Here is a 17,109-nt window from a genome sequence, read left to right as displayed (position 1 = left end):
TTTCTTCTCAGCTGTATGGATGAGCTATTCATGCATAAAGCCATTGAAGCTTGCAGCTGTTAAAGCTGTGGCCTGTCCAGGAGGATTTCTTGCTCCATTAAGAAATTAGAGACTGAGCTTGGACCACAGCAGCACAACAGTGCGTTGTTTCTGCCCATAGCTTATTACCAGGCACAAATAACTTAACCCCTTATTTCCCTCTAGGCAAAACGTGTACATCAGTAATTACCTGCTCCACATGAGTGTCAGATTGCTGAATTAATGAGCAGTCCATTAGTAACACAGTTTGAAATTATCAGGCCAAATCAAGCACGAGATGTGAGTTACTGGTTATTTTATGTATTACAGATATGTACATTTTTTCATCTGCTTTTTTTGCAGGAAAAGACCAAAGTGGTTGAACCCTTGGACTACGAGAACGTGCTCCTTCAGCGCAAGGTTCAGATCTACAGTGATCCCCTCCGGGATCTGCTCTTATTTCCAATCGAAGATGTATCTGTGAGTTTGCACTGTCTGTCTCTCATGTTTGCAGCTCGCTTGTCTCCAGTCCTGGTTACCTTGGAAAATTTCCACTGTCAACCATGTGTTAATTTTGGCTGCATTACTGACACATAAAAGCCAAATGATTCACTGGCGCTTTGAGCCCACCACATTCATTTAAAGCAAGTATTGAGCCCTGAAGACCCAGTTTGCACTGAAATCATATACTCCTTTTCCCTGCAGATCTCAGTGATTAGTCGACAGAGGAGGACTGTCCAGTCTACAGTTCCAGAAGATGCTCTAAAGAAAGCTCAGAGTCTCTTTGTCAAAGAGGTAGGGGCAAAAGCCCACAAAACACCTGCCTTCAGCACTTTCTCCCTTAGGCCAGATGCTCTGCTGTAGCTCTTGGTCTGTGAGGCTGCAGATCACTTACTCTTTCCTGTGTGGGATGCACTGGTCACTAGCGGGCTGGCTGCATGAGTGAGTTCTTGCCTGTGCGTCTTCTGTGGTGTTTCTTTCCAGTGGGTTTTGTACACTGCACACAAGGTGTGTGGCTTTGCACCACCTGCCTGAGCTGCAAGGTGCGAGCATGCAGCAGGGCAGGGAATGAACTAGACAGCCTACCTGGAGCATCCTGAGAGCCGCAGGTTTGTTCTGTAAGGTGCTCCTCTCTAGGACCTTTCCCTCCAAGTGCAGTGGAACTAAATGCCAAGCAGTGGTCAATGTCAAGTTAGAGGCACTACATTTCTGAGGGCAGAAAATCGGTGCTTTCTGGAAAACAGCTCCCTGCCAAATCACTACTCCTCTTTTAAAGCCTTGGAACAATGTCAAAGGAAAATCAGTAGCTGTGTGGCAGGCCAGATGCTGTGTAATTTTGTCTCTGTGCTGAAAATATTCTGTATAAAATTCTGTATTGCCACGCAAAGCAAGTGAAGCAGCTTGTTCAGACCCTTTCCACTTGTGGTTACGTCACCCAGCAGTCTGTAACGTTTCAGACTTGTGCATGGTTTTGCTTTGCTTAGTGTAGTTTTCAGAGAGCTGTATTGTTTTCCTTTCAGTGCATTAAAACCTACAGTTCAGACTGGCACGTGGTAAACTACAAGTATGAGGAATACTCAGGAGACTTTCGGATGTTGCCATGGTAAGTGTTGCTCTCCCTTAGAATACTAATGCATGGTTTGATCAGGCTTAGGAAAAACAGTCTGCCCTTATTGCTGATGCCTGTCCCACAGGCAGCCTCCACTCCAGAGGTTAATCATTCTGAAGGTTACAGAGCCAGGGTTCGGTTATCACACCATTGTCACTCAGCGGTGTCAGGGACACACTGACAGTATTGCCAGCGTGGGTCATTACTTCACATCCCTCATCCTAGACGGAAAGGGGCAAGCAGCCCATTCCAGCTAGGATGTTGATGAACCACAGTCTGGGCACATGGCAAGATAGTGTTGGCAGTGTCTGCTTATCCCAAATCCAGTTGTCCTCCTGGACCGATATTCGCTGTGTGCTAGACACAGTGTTCCCTGCTGAGCAGATCCGCTTTGCACCCCCTGTGACTGAGATGTTGTTTTACAACTTCATTCTAGTAGTGTAGTATCACGATTAATGCTGTCAGTGCTGGAGATTTATGTGCTCTGAAATTCCAGGCTGTGCCAGTGATTCCAGCCCCAAAGTTAATCAAGTTTTTCAGATAGGTGTATATGTCTCCAGTTTCTGCTGGATTGTTATTTTCTCAGTGGTGGCACCTACTCTGCTCTTGCTCCCCATGGTCTGTGCATGTCTGGACCACAGTCCAGGTTGCTTGTGTGCTGGCAGCTTGTTAAATGCTTTTTCTTGGTAATTAACTGAAGATGGTCTGTTCTGAGGATCTCACAGGGAAGTGAAGCCACAGTGGAGCAACACTGTTGATCAAATCATATTAAGATTTCTGAATAATCTTGCATCTGATCTTGCTTCTTTTTTAGCAAGATGGGAGATAGACTGGCCCGCTGCATCTCTGTGCTGCATAAATGCAAGTCAGCAAAAGCAATGCAAAATCAGACAGCTAACAGGAAGAAAGCTGATTGCATGCTGCTTTTGCTTAATTCCATGAAATGCACTCAGAAGATAGCTTTCTCCGGCTGTAAGAGGCTGTAGTTCTCTAGAAGTCTGTCTTCTGCAGGAGGGCAGTTCTGCTGTGCTCTCTAGTCTGCAGTTTGGCTATTGGGTCCGGTTCCAGCTTCCACTTGCTGGCTTGGAGGACCCTTGTTTCCCATTCATTAACAATGAAAATGTGTTTTGCTTGCAGCAAATCCTTTAGGCCAGACAAGATTCCAAGCCATGTGTTTGAAATTGATGAAGACTTTGAAAAGGACGAGGTAAGGAGTTGTTTGTGGTTTTGGTTTTTTTTTAACATTTTCTGCTCTAAGATCTGTTAAGCAGATCACACAAGGGAAGGTCAGAATTCAGTTCTCAAGAATGATTTTCTGGTGGGATGCTTCATACTGTGAAGACGGGACCAAAACTGAGACAGTGATTTCTTTCGAAGTATGACAAGATAATCTTTTGGAGCCACAGGTCTCCTAAATTAGCTGAAAGATTAGCTGTAACATTTTTCATGGCTTTTTCACTTGAAACACTGCAGCAGCAGAAGAGAAAGAAAAGGAAGTGGAAGAGTTACTAAGTAAAATTCTTCATTTTGAGAATTAAAAGTGGGCAATTTGGTTTTTAGCTTGTGATATTAAGGTTCTCCTCTTAAAATGTTCTGTGCTCTGCCGTATAACCTGCAATTCTTCATCACTCAGTTCTACCCACAGCATACACAGTGCATCCATCCTGCTCTGTACATACTGTGCAAGTATACAGAGGCATTTGCTTCCCCTGGAATCCGGCATGTTTGTGCTCACCTGGTTGAAGGGAAAATTTGCAGGCTTGGAGCTCTTCCATGGGCGTGAGCTGGGGGCTCTGCCAGTTGGGGCATCTCAAAACTGGTTGTCTTTTTTGGACAATGCAGATGCTCTGTTTCCCTGTGCATATTGTGTTTGCTACAAAAAGGAGGGGTGGCATTTTTCTGTCTCAAGTACTGTAAAGCTTAATTCACATATGTGACATTAAGAAGTTTTAGTTTACAAAAGAAGAGTTTAGCCCAGCTGCTTAAAATCCGCACGGCACCAAGACGCTTCTGCTAAGGAACTTGGAGGAAAACGGAATTTTTTTTTCTTGTAGAGGTGAAGATAAGAAGGACCTATTTCGTGCGTGTTTTTCGCAATTGCTTTGTATGTCCCAGCACACCTCAGATCTGGACTTGGGATAACTTACTCCTAAATGGAAATGTATCTTCAAGTTTGGCCTTTATTTTTTTTGGCTGTGTTTTTGGTTTGCATTAAATTGTTAACTTCAGCTGTTACCTCTTTAATAATATGTAATCTGGGCTGGAGACAGAGCTGTGCAGGGTGTTATCAGCGTGCCTCTGAAAAAAAGCAAAGAGACAAAAACATGCTGTCAAAATTTCATGGAAATATTTTCTTTTCTGGTCAATTTCTCAAATACTCGAACAAGTGAAGTTACTGATGTTGGTTGTTGAAGAGTGTTACTGGTGCTTTGTCAGATATTTTGGCATCTCTCTCTTTTGGCGTTGCCATAACTAAAGGATTCTGTTATAGTTTCCCGCTGGAGCATTTACGTTAGAAGTATGTAATGGAAATTCAAGTATGAGAAATCTGTTGATGAAAAAAAGGTGAACCATTATAGAGGAGAAATTATGGGTTATTTTACCCAAGGAAATAAAGCATTAGACAATTTACTTTTGTCATTGGAAGTTTGACAAGAAAAGAGTGAAACTTGCCATTTGGGATGCAGAAGACTATATAAACCAGTTCTTTCATAGCTTATTGGGAGACATTCCAAGTCCACCTCTGCTGCTGAGTCACTGGAAGTCCCAGGGTCAGTTTTTTTACCAGTCTGGGATCTTATTTCCCTTCCTCGGCAGTGGAAGGTATGGAGGGTCGTTCTCCCTTTCTGGGACTGTGGGACAAGAGCAAAGATGGAAATCCCAGTTGGAATGTCGCTTGAAACTTTGTTTTGATAAATGTGAAACCAGTTAAGTTTCAGCTATTGGAGTTTGGTGGGTTTTGCCTGAATTTAAAATGTATTTATACAAAAGGAAATGACAAAATAAGTCTGGAATTCTGCATTTTAAAACAGACCATTTTGAAAATTTCCTTCTTCCCCAAGTTTCTGAAATACTGCCTAAGATCCAACATGCATTTCCTCATTGCCAAACTGCTGTGCAGCTCTGTCAGCATAGATATAACCTTTCTTGGTTAAAGGTGGAACAAACTATCTTGTTTTGCCTTTTTTTGGAAGGACATAATCCTGATATTTTTTGTGATAACACTGTATGTGTAGCTGTATGTGTTACGTATACATTCTACATGTTTACTATATTGCTGTAATTAAAACTATATTGCTTTCTGGGGTGGATATATTCCTTGTGTTCAAGGGGAATTTTGTGTGAGAGGCAGTTCACCTGATTTCCTTTTTCTGATCTTTTGCACTCTTTCAGGATTCCTCATCCCTGTGCTCCCAGAAGGGTGGTGTGATAAAGCAAGGCTGGCTGCACAAAGCCAATGTAAATAGCACAATCACTGTTACCATGAAGGTGAGTTTGATCCAACATGATGTTCATTATGAACGAGACACAAGGTTTTCAGACCACACCTCTGAAGCTAGCAGGAGTGCAGCAGATGGGTTTGGGTTTGGTTTTGGATGGATATCTGTCCCTCTTGTAAAGTATCCCAAGCTGGACTGAAAAACCCAGTCTGGTAACAGCTTTGGACCCTTTCCTCCCCAGAATATGAAACCAATGCACTTCAAATTGCAGCAGGTAAGCTGAACAAAAAGGAGAAGTGTGTTCTAGTAAACAAAGATTGCTTTCTGAACGAGCAGCCGAGACCCAGAAGAGGAAGACAATTAACTCAAACAGCTGCCCTACAAAGAAAGACTTTCTGAATTGATGGTTTCCTTGCTGGTAGGAAATATGGAGGCCAGCTTTGAATTAAAATGTCAGGTCTTTGCTTTAAAATCAGGGATGCTATCACTGAGGAGATGGAGCTTTACTGACCTAGAAGCAACAGCTGTATTGTCTCCTGTTCTCCGCTGTATGTTGTCCAGTACGACACTACTTAGAATTTTTTTAAGGAAGGTTTTTAATAGTTGTATCACAGTTTTTTGGTGCGGCAATGAGCCTGTCTGTTGTTCCACCACACAGCTGCCTCGTTCCAACATGGAGAGAGTATTAGGGAGTTATACTGAACAGTGCAGCTGAAGGATGTCTGCGGTGAGAGTTGCTGCTTTGTAAGGATATTGGTAGATCTCAAAAAGCTCAGTTGTCCTGTCTCGATTCAATTTATGCATTCGTGAGACATAGAACAGGACATTTCATAGAGCAAATATTAGTTTGAATTTTAAAATGATGAGCTTGAAAGTGATAGACAGAACAGGATTTTCTGATCCTCTGCTTTTCCAAGCAGCAAGATTGAAGCAGTTTCTACTCCTGTAACTACTGGAGGAGGTATCATACATGCTCAAAGCAGTTAGTTGGCTCCATTTTTTGACAGAGCCTCTTGTGGTATTATTGGCCTTAGTGCCCGGTACCTCAGACCCTCCTTTCAGAGATGTTATGTGAACTATACTGTTTTAATTAATAAGATCCACAGAGTCTCTTGTGAAACTCAGAAATAAAAATACCAAAAATGATTAGCCATTTTCTGAGCTCATCTTGGTCACTTCTGTGTCTTGCAAAACACCTCTTAAGGAACATGCAAGAAATCTAAGGGATTTGAACATCTTCAGCCTTATCACCACTTTAAGAGGCTGCGATGCTATCACAGAAGTGCACATCCTTCTTTTGAGTGCTAGTACTTTCTTTCCTGTGCTGTGCTGTCCTGTTGGTACCTCACAGTGTTACTATGCATGTTCAAAGCCCGTATTTTGTGGAGAGCCAGGCCATGAGCAACCTGTAATCAGGCCTAGTGTAGCCCAGCTCTCTTGCTGTCTGTTTTACAGTGTATTGGTGTAGTGCATAACAGCCGTGGTATCAGGATTTTCTCTCTTTCTTTCTTTCAACTCTGCTCAAATAGACTTCCCCAGTTCTCTAGCTGCCACAGTGCAATTGCAATGATCGCCAATAGCGCCTGTAGCCTGATCGAAGGGGGTGTTCTGCCCGTTCCTAGGTTTATAGTATTCATTTCAAATGATCATAGTCTTCTGACAATTGTTTCTGACAGCAGTGCTTACAAGGGAGAAAGATCAGAGGGATAGCGTTTGCTGCTTGCTTCTACATTTCCTTTCAAGCAGAACACAGAAGATGCAAATGGTTTAGCATGAAATTCCATACCCATGAGGGATATGAACCCTATAATATCTAGAGGGAGATCTGTCATGGGTTTCTGTAGCATCCACTGCCAAAGTTTCTAAGACTGATTCAGTGAAGCGCTACATCAGTGTTTAAGCTGGCTTAGTGCTCAGCATACTTAGCTTTCCAAGTATTTTTATACTTTGTTGAACTAGAGGTTTAGTTAAACCTTATAAAACATAAATCTTAACAAGCCTTGGAGCATCTCTATGACTAACTAGTCGTTTAAGTGATACCAGAGGTTACCTTTCAGAGGGCTTAGATTACTGTTCAGAGTGCAGTGCCTCCTTCCAGTTCTGTACAAGCGTGTGGTTTTATTATAAATATGCTAGTGTCAGCAATCATGAGAGCAGGAAATTACTGCTAGTCTCCCATCTGGGATGAAAAATGCTGTGTTTATTCATAGATCATCCCGATACGTAAAACAGTGGAAATACAGTGCTGCTTGTCCCAGCTTCCTCTGTGATTCTTCCAATACAGATATCCAACAACTGTGACTTGTACCCTAGTCCTTACAGACTTGACAGCATACGGTGGTACCGTACTTGTTGCCCAAATGTTCTCCTGAAGTGTAGTGTAACAAGCTAACAAGCACAAAGGAGAGTGATCTTAGATACTGGAGAGCTTTATTTCATAAAAATCAGTAGTTCAAACATAGGAACTCTTCTTCCAAACTTAGGGCTGAGGTGAGAACTGAACACTAAGCCAAAGCTAGTTCATGAGAATAGGTTTGTATTAAAACAACAATAACAAAAACATACACAAAAAGACAAGCAACTGAGTGAATTACAGTGTCCGTTGGCTTGCATTTGAGTGCTAGGAATTTCCACATGTCTATTCCAAAGGCTTCCAGAGAATTCCTTTGTAGTTCTAACTGAGATCTTTATCAAAAAGGCTCTGGAAATACCTGCTCTAGGGTGGGATGAATCTGCAAGCAATGTGCTGATCTGAATTTACCATGCAGCATCACTTTGTAAAGATAAATTAGACTGGAGCCAGATGAGAGTCAAACTGGAAGCCCTGGGGCTTTGCTTTAGATGGATGAATTTATAATAACAAGGACATTAAAATTAAAGAAGATGATGAAATCTCGCTTTACAAAAACAAGTCATACTCAAAGGGGTGAATCTGCAACAGTCTAGGGTCGTCAACAGTATTTCCTCAATAGCAGGAGGGCAGGTACTGAAACTGTGGGGTGGTTTATGATACACATGCATGAGCAAGACTTTGTACTTTTGCAGGTATTCAAGAGGAGGTATTTTTACTTGTCACAACTCACAGATGGCTCTTATATTCTTAATTCCTACAAAGATGAGAAAATTTCAAAGGAATCCAAAGGCTGTATTTTCTTGGATGCTTGCAATGATGTCGTTCAGGTAAGAGTGCTTTCTGCATGACTACTCTGCAGGGGCTTATGCATTGCTAACTGCAAGACAGAAGAGCACTTCCAAGGTCTGTGCCATCAAGGGGTGGAGGTACGGATTTTCAAACTAACCCAGAGCTGGTTTTCTCTGTCAGCCCATCTGATTAAAAGGCAGGCAAGGAGTTACATAAGAGTGCCGTACTTTTGGCCAGGAAGACAACAAGTGGAGGAACTGCTGTCAGAGTAAAATAGAAGCATTTCATCACTACCTCTTGTGTTGTCTCCCTACTCTCTCTGTCTCCTTTACCTGGTTATCATAGGTCAGGTGCCTTCCAAGACACCCTGAGAGGTGAAGCCAGTAATTGGCGTGACTTAGTCTTGGACACCTTCCTTCTCTGTTTGTTGCTTACATCAGCTTCTTGTTTCTTAAGTTACTTCCTAATAGGTTCATGCAAACATGTGGCCTTTTGAGATTTATGACCTGCAAAGGGCTTGTAAGGTTTTAGGTGTTTGCTCAGGGCTTAAACCTGGGTTTGCTTTGCTATGCTGAGAGTGACATGCAGCCATGGATTGCTGCTATGCCTTCTGTTGATGCTGTCTCTGCGGAAGCTTCAAGCACAGAGTGTGGTGGAGCTGGTACAGGGCAGCTTAAATTACTCCAGCAGTTTGCTTCTGCATGGATGAGTCAGAGCTGTGCATTTCCATTTATCTTTCTGAACACAGTAAAAGCAGTGGTGCACGCACCTCGGTGACGTACAGGATGTGCGTCTCGAGTTGCACCAGAATTGCCTTAGCTTCTGTTTGGAAACTGCTGTTTAAAAGCCAGCAGAGCTCAGAAAAATTGCATTGAACCATTTTTAAGATGGATGCCTCTGAGTGTCCTGGAGCGCAGCATTGCTTACTGTGTCAGACAAATCCAGTTCCTGGCTCCTCTGGGTAAATATTAAAGGTCTAAAAACGTAAGAAGGAGCTTGCTCCTCAGTGCAATGTCTGTGGTTCAGTCTGGCTTTCTTCCACTCAGAGTAGCTGGCAGCCATGGAGCTGTGTACTGCCTGATCGCAGCCGAGGAGCCTGTTGTGATTATTGCAGGAATGGCACTATCTCAAGAAGGATGCTTGCATTGTATTTCACCGTATTTCAGTTCAGGCTGCTTTCAAAGAGAAGAGCCTTATGACAGGTACTGTGCTGAGAAATTGAGGAAAAGGTAATACAAGTATTTCTCTTTCTCATTTGTTTGTTCAGTGTCCTAAGATGCGCCGTTATGCATTTGAACTCAAGACAATAGACAAGTACAGCCACTACCTCGCAGCTGAAACTGAGCAGGAGATGGAAGAGTGGCTGGTAACTCTGAAAAAGATCATTCAGAACAATACTGAGAGTTTGTTGCAGGAGAAGAAAGATAGTGTGGAATCTGTGCAAGGTCGGTTTATAAATAAACACCTACACTCAGGATGCAAGTAGTGTGCCTGGAGAAGTGTATGCTTTTCTTTCTGGATTAATAGCAGGACTTGTGGCTGACGCGTGATATCATGCAAAAGGACTTAGCGTAATGTAGACAATAGTCTGTGGAATAAAAGTGGAGGGAAACATGACCCTTCCTCTGGATGGGAAATCCATGGCAAAGTTTCAAGGCTCCTGGAAAATTGGCTCTGTGCTGAAGCTCTGCTTTGGAAAGACCTTGCAAGCTGTAATAGTACACCCTGGTACTGGTAATGGATGGAAAAATCTTACTCCTGTGGAATGGAAAAGTTTCTGTAAACTCTTTCTATGCTATTGTGAGCAAATATTACAGGATGCTTTCTGGCAGAGCAGTGCTGCTGCAGTTCTTTTGAACATCTGTTTTTTGTGTCCTTGCAGATGATGAATCAAGCACACAGGGAAAATCAGAGAACATCCTGGAGAGCCTGGAAAGAAGCATGCATCCAGAGCTGATGAAGGTATTGTGTTTGCCGAGATCACTCTCCAAGCCAAGTTCTTTCCACTATGTCTCCACTTTCTGTCTTCAGCCCTGCAGGATCTGGGCAGGCACCAAGTGCTGGTGGGGTCTCTGTTGTCTCGTCTGCCTTATGGATGGAGCTTCATGGTTTGAGGCTGCATGCTCCTCACCTCCAAGTGTGGGGTCCTTATGGAAGAACCAGACTTAGACTGCATGAAGGGCTGTCGTGGTTGATACTGCTCATTTGTGCTCAGCAGGGGTGACCGTCCTGGCTGTGAGAGCAGAGGGGCAGATAGGTGGCAGCCACCTCCTGTATAATCCAGAGTGTGGTTGCCTGTTTCTGTCTACTTTCTCATTTGGCAAAGCCTCATCACTTTACTGTCTCACATATCACAAATGGAACCTGAAAAATATTTATTTTGTTTTGTTTCCATTCTTTCTGAATAATGAATGTTTGCCTCTGTATGACCAGGCAGTAATATCAATGCTTTCCTTTGTCCTACCTAGTATGGAAGAGAAACAGATCAGCTGAACAAACTGAGCAGAAATGATGGAAGACAAAACCTCTTCTCTTTTGACCCAGAAGTCCAGGTAAACGTCCCCATCTATGTGAATGTGAGCTTTTGCTCTCTGGAAGAGCTCCCTTGGTGTAGTGCCTCCCCTGCTCCCTTGTATGGCCACAGCATTTGCCTACAGAGGCAGTGTGGTTTTCTGTGGATTAGGGAATAAAAGTGCAGCCTCTGTCCCTGTACAAGCTCTCGATGCTCAGGTGATAACTCAGATAAAGGGAGGACTCGCAGCAGCCCCACAAAAGGCCTCCCTCCAGCTTTGCTGGCTTCTGTATGATGCATCTTGGTGTTGCTGGATTTCAAACCCATCATCTGGGCCTCTGGAAGGGTCTCATGGTTTCAGAAGAAGTAGAAGTAGTATTGCACGGATACCTGCCATGCTGTATGGGCTTAGCATGGCTAGAATAGGGAGCAGTGATGTTAAAGACCATGACAGCGGTTTACAGGGAGAGCCTCAGTCTTCAGGGAGTTTGCAAATGCAAGGGACGTACGAACAGAAAGAACCCCCCATGCTGTTCTCCTGCACTGGAGAAAGGGGTTCATTGAATATTGGCTTGTTTCCTTTTCAGCTTTGGTGTCTTTGCTGAGCTCTCCACCAAGGTCCAGGTGTGAGTTTCCAGTAATACAAGCCACAATTTTTAAAGAGTTTTAGAGAATTGTTCCAAGCTATTTCATAGTTTCTGGCATGCTTTGACTTCCTAACACCTGTGAAAAAGAACATTCTGGTTTAACAAGGATATGTATTTAGTCTTTAAAAGGTTTAAGTTGTACAAAATGAGGTTTTTTTCCTTGGTACTTCTTTAAGGTCTTTAACGGGAAGGAGGTAAGCATCCAGGAGACCTCTAATGCATCTTCTTTTTCCTATCCAAAAGGTTCGGCTAGATTCATTGCTATCTGTCTATATCCAGAGCTATTCATTCTGGTGTGGGTCAATCAGATCTGCTGTAGTGCCAGGCAGTCAAAATCACTGTCCTAGTCAGTGCTGGGTGTTCTGGGTTAGGAAGGAGGTGACTATAATCAAGGCAGTTTGGATTTCCCAGACAGCTCCACAGACAGTTTTTGTTGTTGCCTTTCACTTCAGGACGTTACTTATGGTTCCTATGGCAAGTATCTTCTCTCTGTTTCAGGCACAGGGAGTATCTCTTAAACTAGTGATGTGAAGATACTTTCCTGAGTGTAGTGACGGCTTATGTTCCCCTTTCTTCCCCAAGCTCTAAATGGTATTTGGGAAGATCCCCAAGGTTACCGCAAGGCAGGAAGGAACTGAAATCATCCTGAGGTTTAGTCTGCTGTGCTCTGCAGACCAGATTGCTAAAAATTGATACATCCCCATGAACATCACGAAATGGCACTCTTTTGGGAATGCCTCATACCACTTTGTACCACTTTACAGCCAATGCTATCTGAACCAGGTTTTTTTGTAATGTGTTCCTTTCACATTATTCAGGGGGTTATTTTCTTTTTCAATAAGACCAGATTTGTTTGTTTGCTATCTAGAGGCTAGACTTCTCAGGGATCGAGCCAGACGCGAAGCCGTTTGAGGAAAAGTGCAGCAGGCGCTTTGTGGTATGCTGCCAGGACTTCTCCCTCAACCTCCTCGCTCAGCTCAATGACAGATCTGAAGGAGCACCCACCAACGTAAGGGGAGCTCTGGCGTGTCCTGTTTTGTTGGGTTTTTTTAATCAATGGGAAGAAAAACCCTTGGCAAATTAATTTAGGTGGATCAAAACATCCCATTTTGCCATGAACTCCAACAGAACATGGCCCCAGGTCATTGCAGAATTTGTCTGCCTTGGCATTTTGGTGTTCCAAGAATGTGTTTGTCAAGGGCATCTGTGATGTGCCTCAGCCTGCCAGGAACTGGGACTGCTGGGAAAGCAGTGATTCAGTGGCATAGAGAATGGGGAGCATGTTTCTGCCACGTTCTGGGTCCCTGTGAAAGTCGTGTTGGTAAATAATTAAGCCCATCTCCAAACCACTCACTGCTATGTTTTATTCCATTTCCCCTAATGGCAAGGGATTTCCCTGTTCTGAAACCTTCTGACTCGCAATCTAACTGTATTCACCGCCACTTTTATTACATGCATTTGTTATTGTGCCAAAGTTATGCCCTAGCTAAAAAAGCTTTTTCTTGTGTTTTCTGAGCCTCTGATGTCTGTAAGACAACTCCTCAGCCTTTTTTTCCCCAGGCTGAAGAGACCAGGCTCCTCTGGTCTTTCCTCCCAGAACTAAAGGAACAAACAGATGCAGAAGGCCAACCTAGCAGGGAAGACAGTGCATGTTGATACTCTTGAGCCTGTACCGTGTATTTTTTTTGACACACATATTCAATCAAATTTCCAGGTTGAGCCCTTTTTCCTAAGCTTGGCATTATTTGACCTGAAAAATAATTGCAAGATTTCAGCTGACTTCCATGTGGACTTGAACCCTTCGTCTGTCCGTGATATGCTGCTGGATAACTCCGCATCCAGAGCGGAGGGCACCAAGGGACGTTCACCAGGCGAGAGCCTTGTGTATGGAGTCCCTGAGTCTTGCCTGCGCTACATGAAACGGGTAAAAACCTGACTTTCTCCTCATTATGTATCCCTGTTGAGGCTGCAGCTGTTCAGTAGCCCGTTTGCAGCAGTACTTAGGGCTGGGGCTGTGTGGGTTGTGGGAGAGGACAGCAAGATGATCAGTGCTAAAACCAGAGGTGCAGGTAGGGTGTCCTGCTCTCTGACACCCTACTGTCTATCTATTGCAGGGCGTTTTCTCTGTGACTGACCCACATACGGAGATTTTCTTGGTGGCTCGTGTGGAGAAGGTGCTGCAGGGCAGCATTACGCACTGTGCAGAGCCGTACATCAAAAACTCGGACCCGGGGAAGGTATTGGATGGGGCCATGAGAGTACTTTCTTAGTGATGCTGCCTGCTGCTGCAGGGAGTAGTACAGTCTGAAATATGTGTTGTTTCTGCTACTCCTTATCTGCTTTCTGGCAAATACTGGACTTCATCCATTCTGCTACTTGCGTTGTTCCCAGGTTGGCTTCAGCTGGGCTGTCCTGGGAGAATTGATTCCTTGCCCTGGAACAAGAGAGAGGATTTCCTTAGAAAGATGAAAGCAATTGGGGCAGGAAGACCTTTCCCCATTACACTCCTTCCAGGCAAATCCTGGTCTGGCAGCACAAAAGTAGGAGAATTCATCCTCAGAGAAAGGGTCTGCACTGGTGCACAGTGTCTTGGACTGGTCCCGGCTCACATCAGCTGGCTGCGGTGATATTTTAGTAGCAGCAAAACATGAGCTTTACCCCTTAATCTGCTTGCCCTGCCTCTCTCTTGCTGTATGCAGAGTGCCATGATTTTATGGGGGATCCTACACAAAGAGGGGTCATTGGTGCTGCTGGCATGAGTCTCTGCAGGCAAAGTGCAGCTGATGCTGCTTGCTGCAGCCAGTCAAAATTATTTCCTGGAGAATCAGTGGATGGAAAACCCACTGTGTCGTGGCGTTCCCTCGGCATCTGTAAATCTGTACAGGATCAGCCAATTAGGGGCAGTTTTGGGAAATTACTACTAATACCCTTTGAGCAATAAAGTACTAATAGCCTGAGGGTTTAATGCAGAATCAAGAGGAGTTTTAATATGGCTGTGCCCACAACATGTTTGCTGTGCTAAAGTAATGAATGTGCATGGTGTGAAGTGACAGGGGTCTCTGTCAACCGCTTTAGCGACTGTTGTGCTGTGTGCCTGGGGAGCTGTGCATTCTGCAGTACTGAGAATTTCTTCTCCCTGGAGAGTGCAGCACTCTATACTCCTCCCCCAGGGCAGTGTGGAAGCCGTGGCACTCTCTAACCTCTCTTGTGTTTTCCAGACTGCCCAGAAGGTCCATAAGGTGGCCAAGCAGGTGTGCAGCCGTCTGGGGCAGTACCGGATGCCCTTCGGCTGGGCTGCCAGGTTAGTCACTTTGGACTGTGCTTTGGTCACGGCGGGATCTGCTGCCGCAAGTTATCCGGGATATGATGCGGCCGAGTGGGCAAAAGGCCAAATGACTGAAGTCAGTGAAGTTGCAACCAAGGGCAGAATCTGGCTCCAATTCCCAAGACAGAATGGGGCTTGGCCTGAAATGCTTTATCTAGAATTAGAAACAAAATATGAAGATGTAAACACTGCTGGGAAGGCAGTGGCCTTTCTGCTGACCTGTAGCTACTGCTATCAGGGCAGAACATTCCTGGGGACAAATTACCCCATCTCCTACTAGCGTGAAAATCAGCGCAGGAATTCCCTCCTCACACCAGGCATTGCCAGGGACTGGATGAGAGTGGAGGACTCCCTACCCTGGCAGTGAGGATCAGCTGGATTTGTCTCCCATCTTAGATTCTGCTTTAATTAATGTTCTTGGGAATGACTGAATATAGTGATCCCATTCCCTTGCTGTTCTTTTGCTGGGACTGATAAAGTACATTGCTCGACTTCACAGTGGTATTTCTGGGATGCAGCTTGCTGCTGGGAGCACAAAGCCTATGCAGTGCCTCAGCCCTCTTGCAAGTGATGCCTCAGCCAAAAGTGGGCTCTGTGTGGACATTGACTTTGGGCTTCAGATTTGTACCTTCTGGGTAGAGACCTGCATTTGGAGACTAACAGCATAATGTAGGGAGCTGTGTTCCTCTGTATCCTTGGAATAGTTTCCCTGTGGGCTTCAGAAGAAGCTCTTTGCACAGAAAGGGGGTGTGGATGCTCTAATGTTCCTACTGCACACAGGCACTCACAGCCTTTTCATTGAACGGCAAAGATGCAAGGCAGAGTCTAGTCTCCTGCTCTGGGTACAAGAGGAAGCTGATATGTGTCCTGAGACTAGTCTTCCTTGCATACTTCTTTCCTAGATGGATTTCATTGCTCTGACTCCATGTGCAACTAGAAAGTTACTTTACCAGTTGGTGTTAGTGGGAAGGGATTGAAGGGTGTTCTTGATTGCGGACCAGGCTTGGAGCTGGGCTGGGTGTGTGTGTTCTCACCTGCCAGAGAGAAGGAAAATGAGTGGTGTCCCATCCAATGTTGTGTGACGCAGTGGATTGTAGTCTTTGTGGGGTGTAAGAACCACCTGAGGATGGGGGGGTGATCGGGATGTCTGGCGATGTTCAGAGCAGTCACAGGCCAGTGAACCTCTCGCCTAATAAACTGCCCTTCAGCCTGTCAGAGACCTCAATGTCTGCATATTTACCAACACTTAAGCAATGCGTCTGTTCTTTTCTGCAGACCAGTGTTCAAAGATTCCCAGGGCACTCTTGATGCTGAAGGAAAATTCTCACCTCTGTACAAGCAAGACAGCAGCAAAATCTCAAATGAAGATATGCTGAAGCTTTTAGCAGAGTATAAGAAGTAAGTGTAAGAGACTGGTGCAGGGGCTGAGCAGGCATTTTAATATACATTTTTAAACAGTTACACATAAGCATGAGTTGACAATTTCTAAAATAGTCAGAGAGTAACAAAAAGCCCTGCTTATGCGTTCAGCGCCTGAGTTTTCAAGGTTCACATTCTTGTTCCTTTCTCCCTAATGCAGACCAGAGAAGACAAAACTACAGGTCATTCCAGCCCAGTTAAACATCGTCATCAAAGACATCCCGCTAGACTTCACAAGTAAGGATCTTGGATCTGAAAATAAATGCTGATGGCTCTAGCCTCAGGAGTTACCACTGCTATGGGGAATTTTGCTGTTTCATTAACAAGAGTTTTTCGGGGCTGCAGTGAGTAATTTGACACAACCCATGACTTGTAAGTCTTTCTGGTGGATTCTATGGAGGGATGTGGTCCAAGTGCAGAGGTTTATTTACCCAAGGGGTGCATCTGCTTTGCAGTTTGGCCATCACATCTAAGTCTAAAGGAAGTCACCTGCCCACTTTTGCTGTTATTATTATACCAATCTCATATAATGTTTTTGATCCATAACACCAGGGGGCTTCATGAACGTGATCAGTGTGATTCTTCACTTGCATTTAAAGAAACTGAGGCAAAGAAAGGACTCGTGATGTGTTGAGTGTCACTGCATGGTCACTTGGCAGCTCCTGTCACAGGTTCTGTAGTCCAATCCCCAGTCCAAAAGGCTTTTTTGGTGGACCTAATTTCTTCTGTTCTTTGAAAAGCCATCACTTGAGTTGAGATCTCCCTCATAGTAGCTGTGAGTCTCAGTGAATTAGGCAGGCCTTGTGCACTGCTATTTGGAGACAACATAACCATCGGACATCTTTCTGATGCAGAAGGTGGGAAACGACTGACACATTTTGAGCGTCAGTGTTGCATCATTGTCTCAGTACCCTGTCAATCAGGCGACATGTGCATGATTTGTAAAACAGTAACCTAATGGTTTAAATTCCTGGAAGTCTGAAGGGGAAGGCCCTGG

General features: G+C 44.4%; 1 protein-coding gene across 6 annotated transcripts in view; it reads left to right on the top strand.

Moving 5' to 3' along the window:
- Positions 1–17,109, top strand: part of DOCK11 (dedicator of cytokinesis 11) — an 81,013-nt gene that overhangs the window by 17,751 nt on the left and 46,153 nt on the right. For all 6 annotated transcript variants that reach the window (XM_054075359.1, XM_054075358.1, XM_054075357.1 and 3 more), the window contains exons 2-16: positions 382–498; positions 724–813; positions 1,539–1,621; positions 2,765–2,834; positions 5,021–5,116; positions 8,113–8,247; positions 9,477–9,654; positions 10,092–10,171; positions 10,678–10,761; positions 12,237–12,377; positions 13,083–13,292; positions 13,483–13,605; positions 14,587–14,669; positions 15,969–16,091; positions 16,273–16,349. In XM_054075359.1, the coding sequence (XP_053931334.1) occupies positions 382–498; positions 724–813; positions 1,539–1,621; positions 2,765–2,834; positions 5,021–5,116; positions 8,113–8,247; positions 9,477–9,654; positions 10,092–10,171; positions 10,678–10,761; positions 12,237–12,377; positions 13,083–13,292; positions 13,483–13,605; positions 14,587–14,669; positions 15,969–16,091; positions 16,273–16,349 (1,690 nt within the window). The remainder of the gene's footprint in view (positions 1–381; positions 499–723; positions 814–1,538; positions 1,622–2,764; positions 2,835–5,020; positions 5,117–8,112; positions 8,248–9,476; positions 9,655–10,091; positions 10,172–10,677; positions 10,762–12,236; positions 12,378–13,082; positions 13,293–13,482; positions 13,606–14,586; positions 14,670–15,968; positions 16,092–16,272; positions 16,350–17,109) is intronic.

The sequence above is a fragment of the Cuculus canorus genome, chromosome 10 (assembly GCF_017976375.1).
Source record: "Cuculus canorus isolate bCucCan1 chromosome 10, bCucCan1.pri, whole genome shotgun sequence".
In the NCBI taxonomy this organism is placed as follows: domain Eukaryota; kingdom Metazoa; phylum Chordata; class Aves; order Cuculiformes; family Cuculidae; genus Cuculus; species Cuculus canorus.
This window is presented reverse-complemented; position numbering and strand designations above follow the sequence as displayed.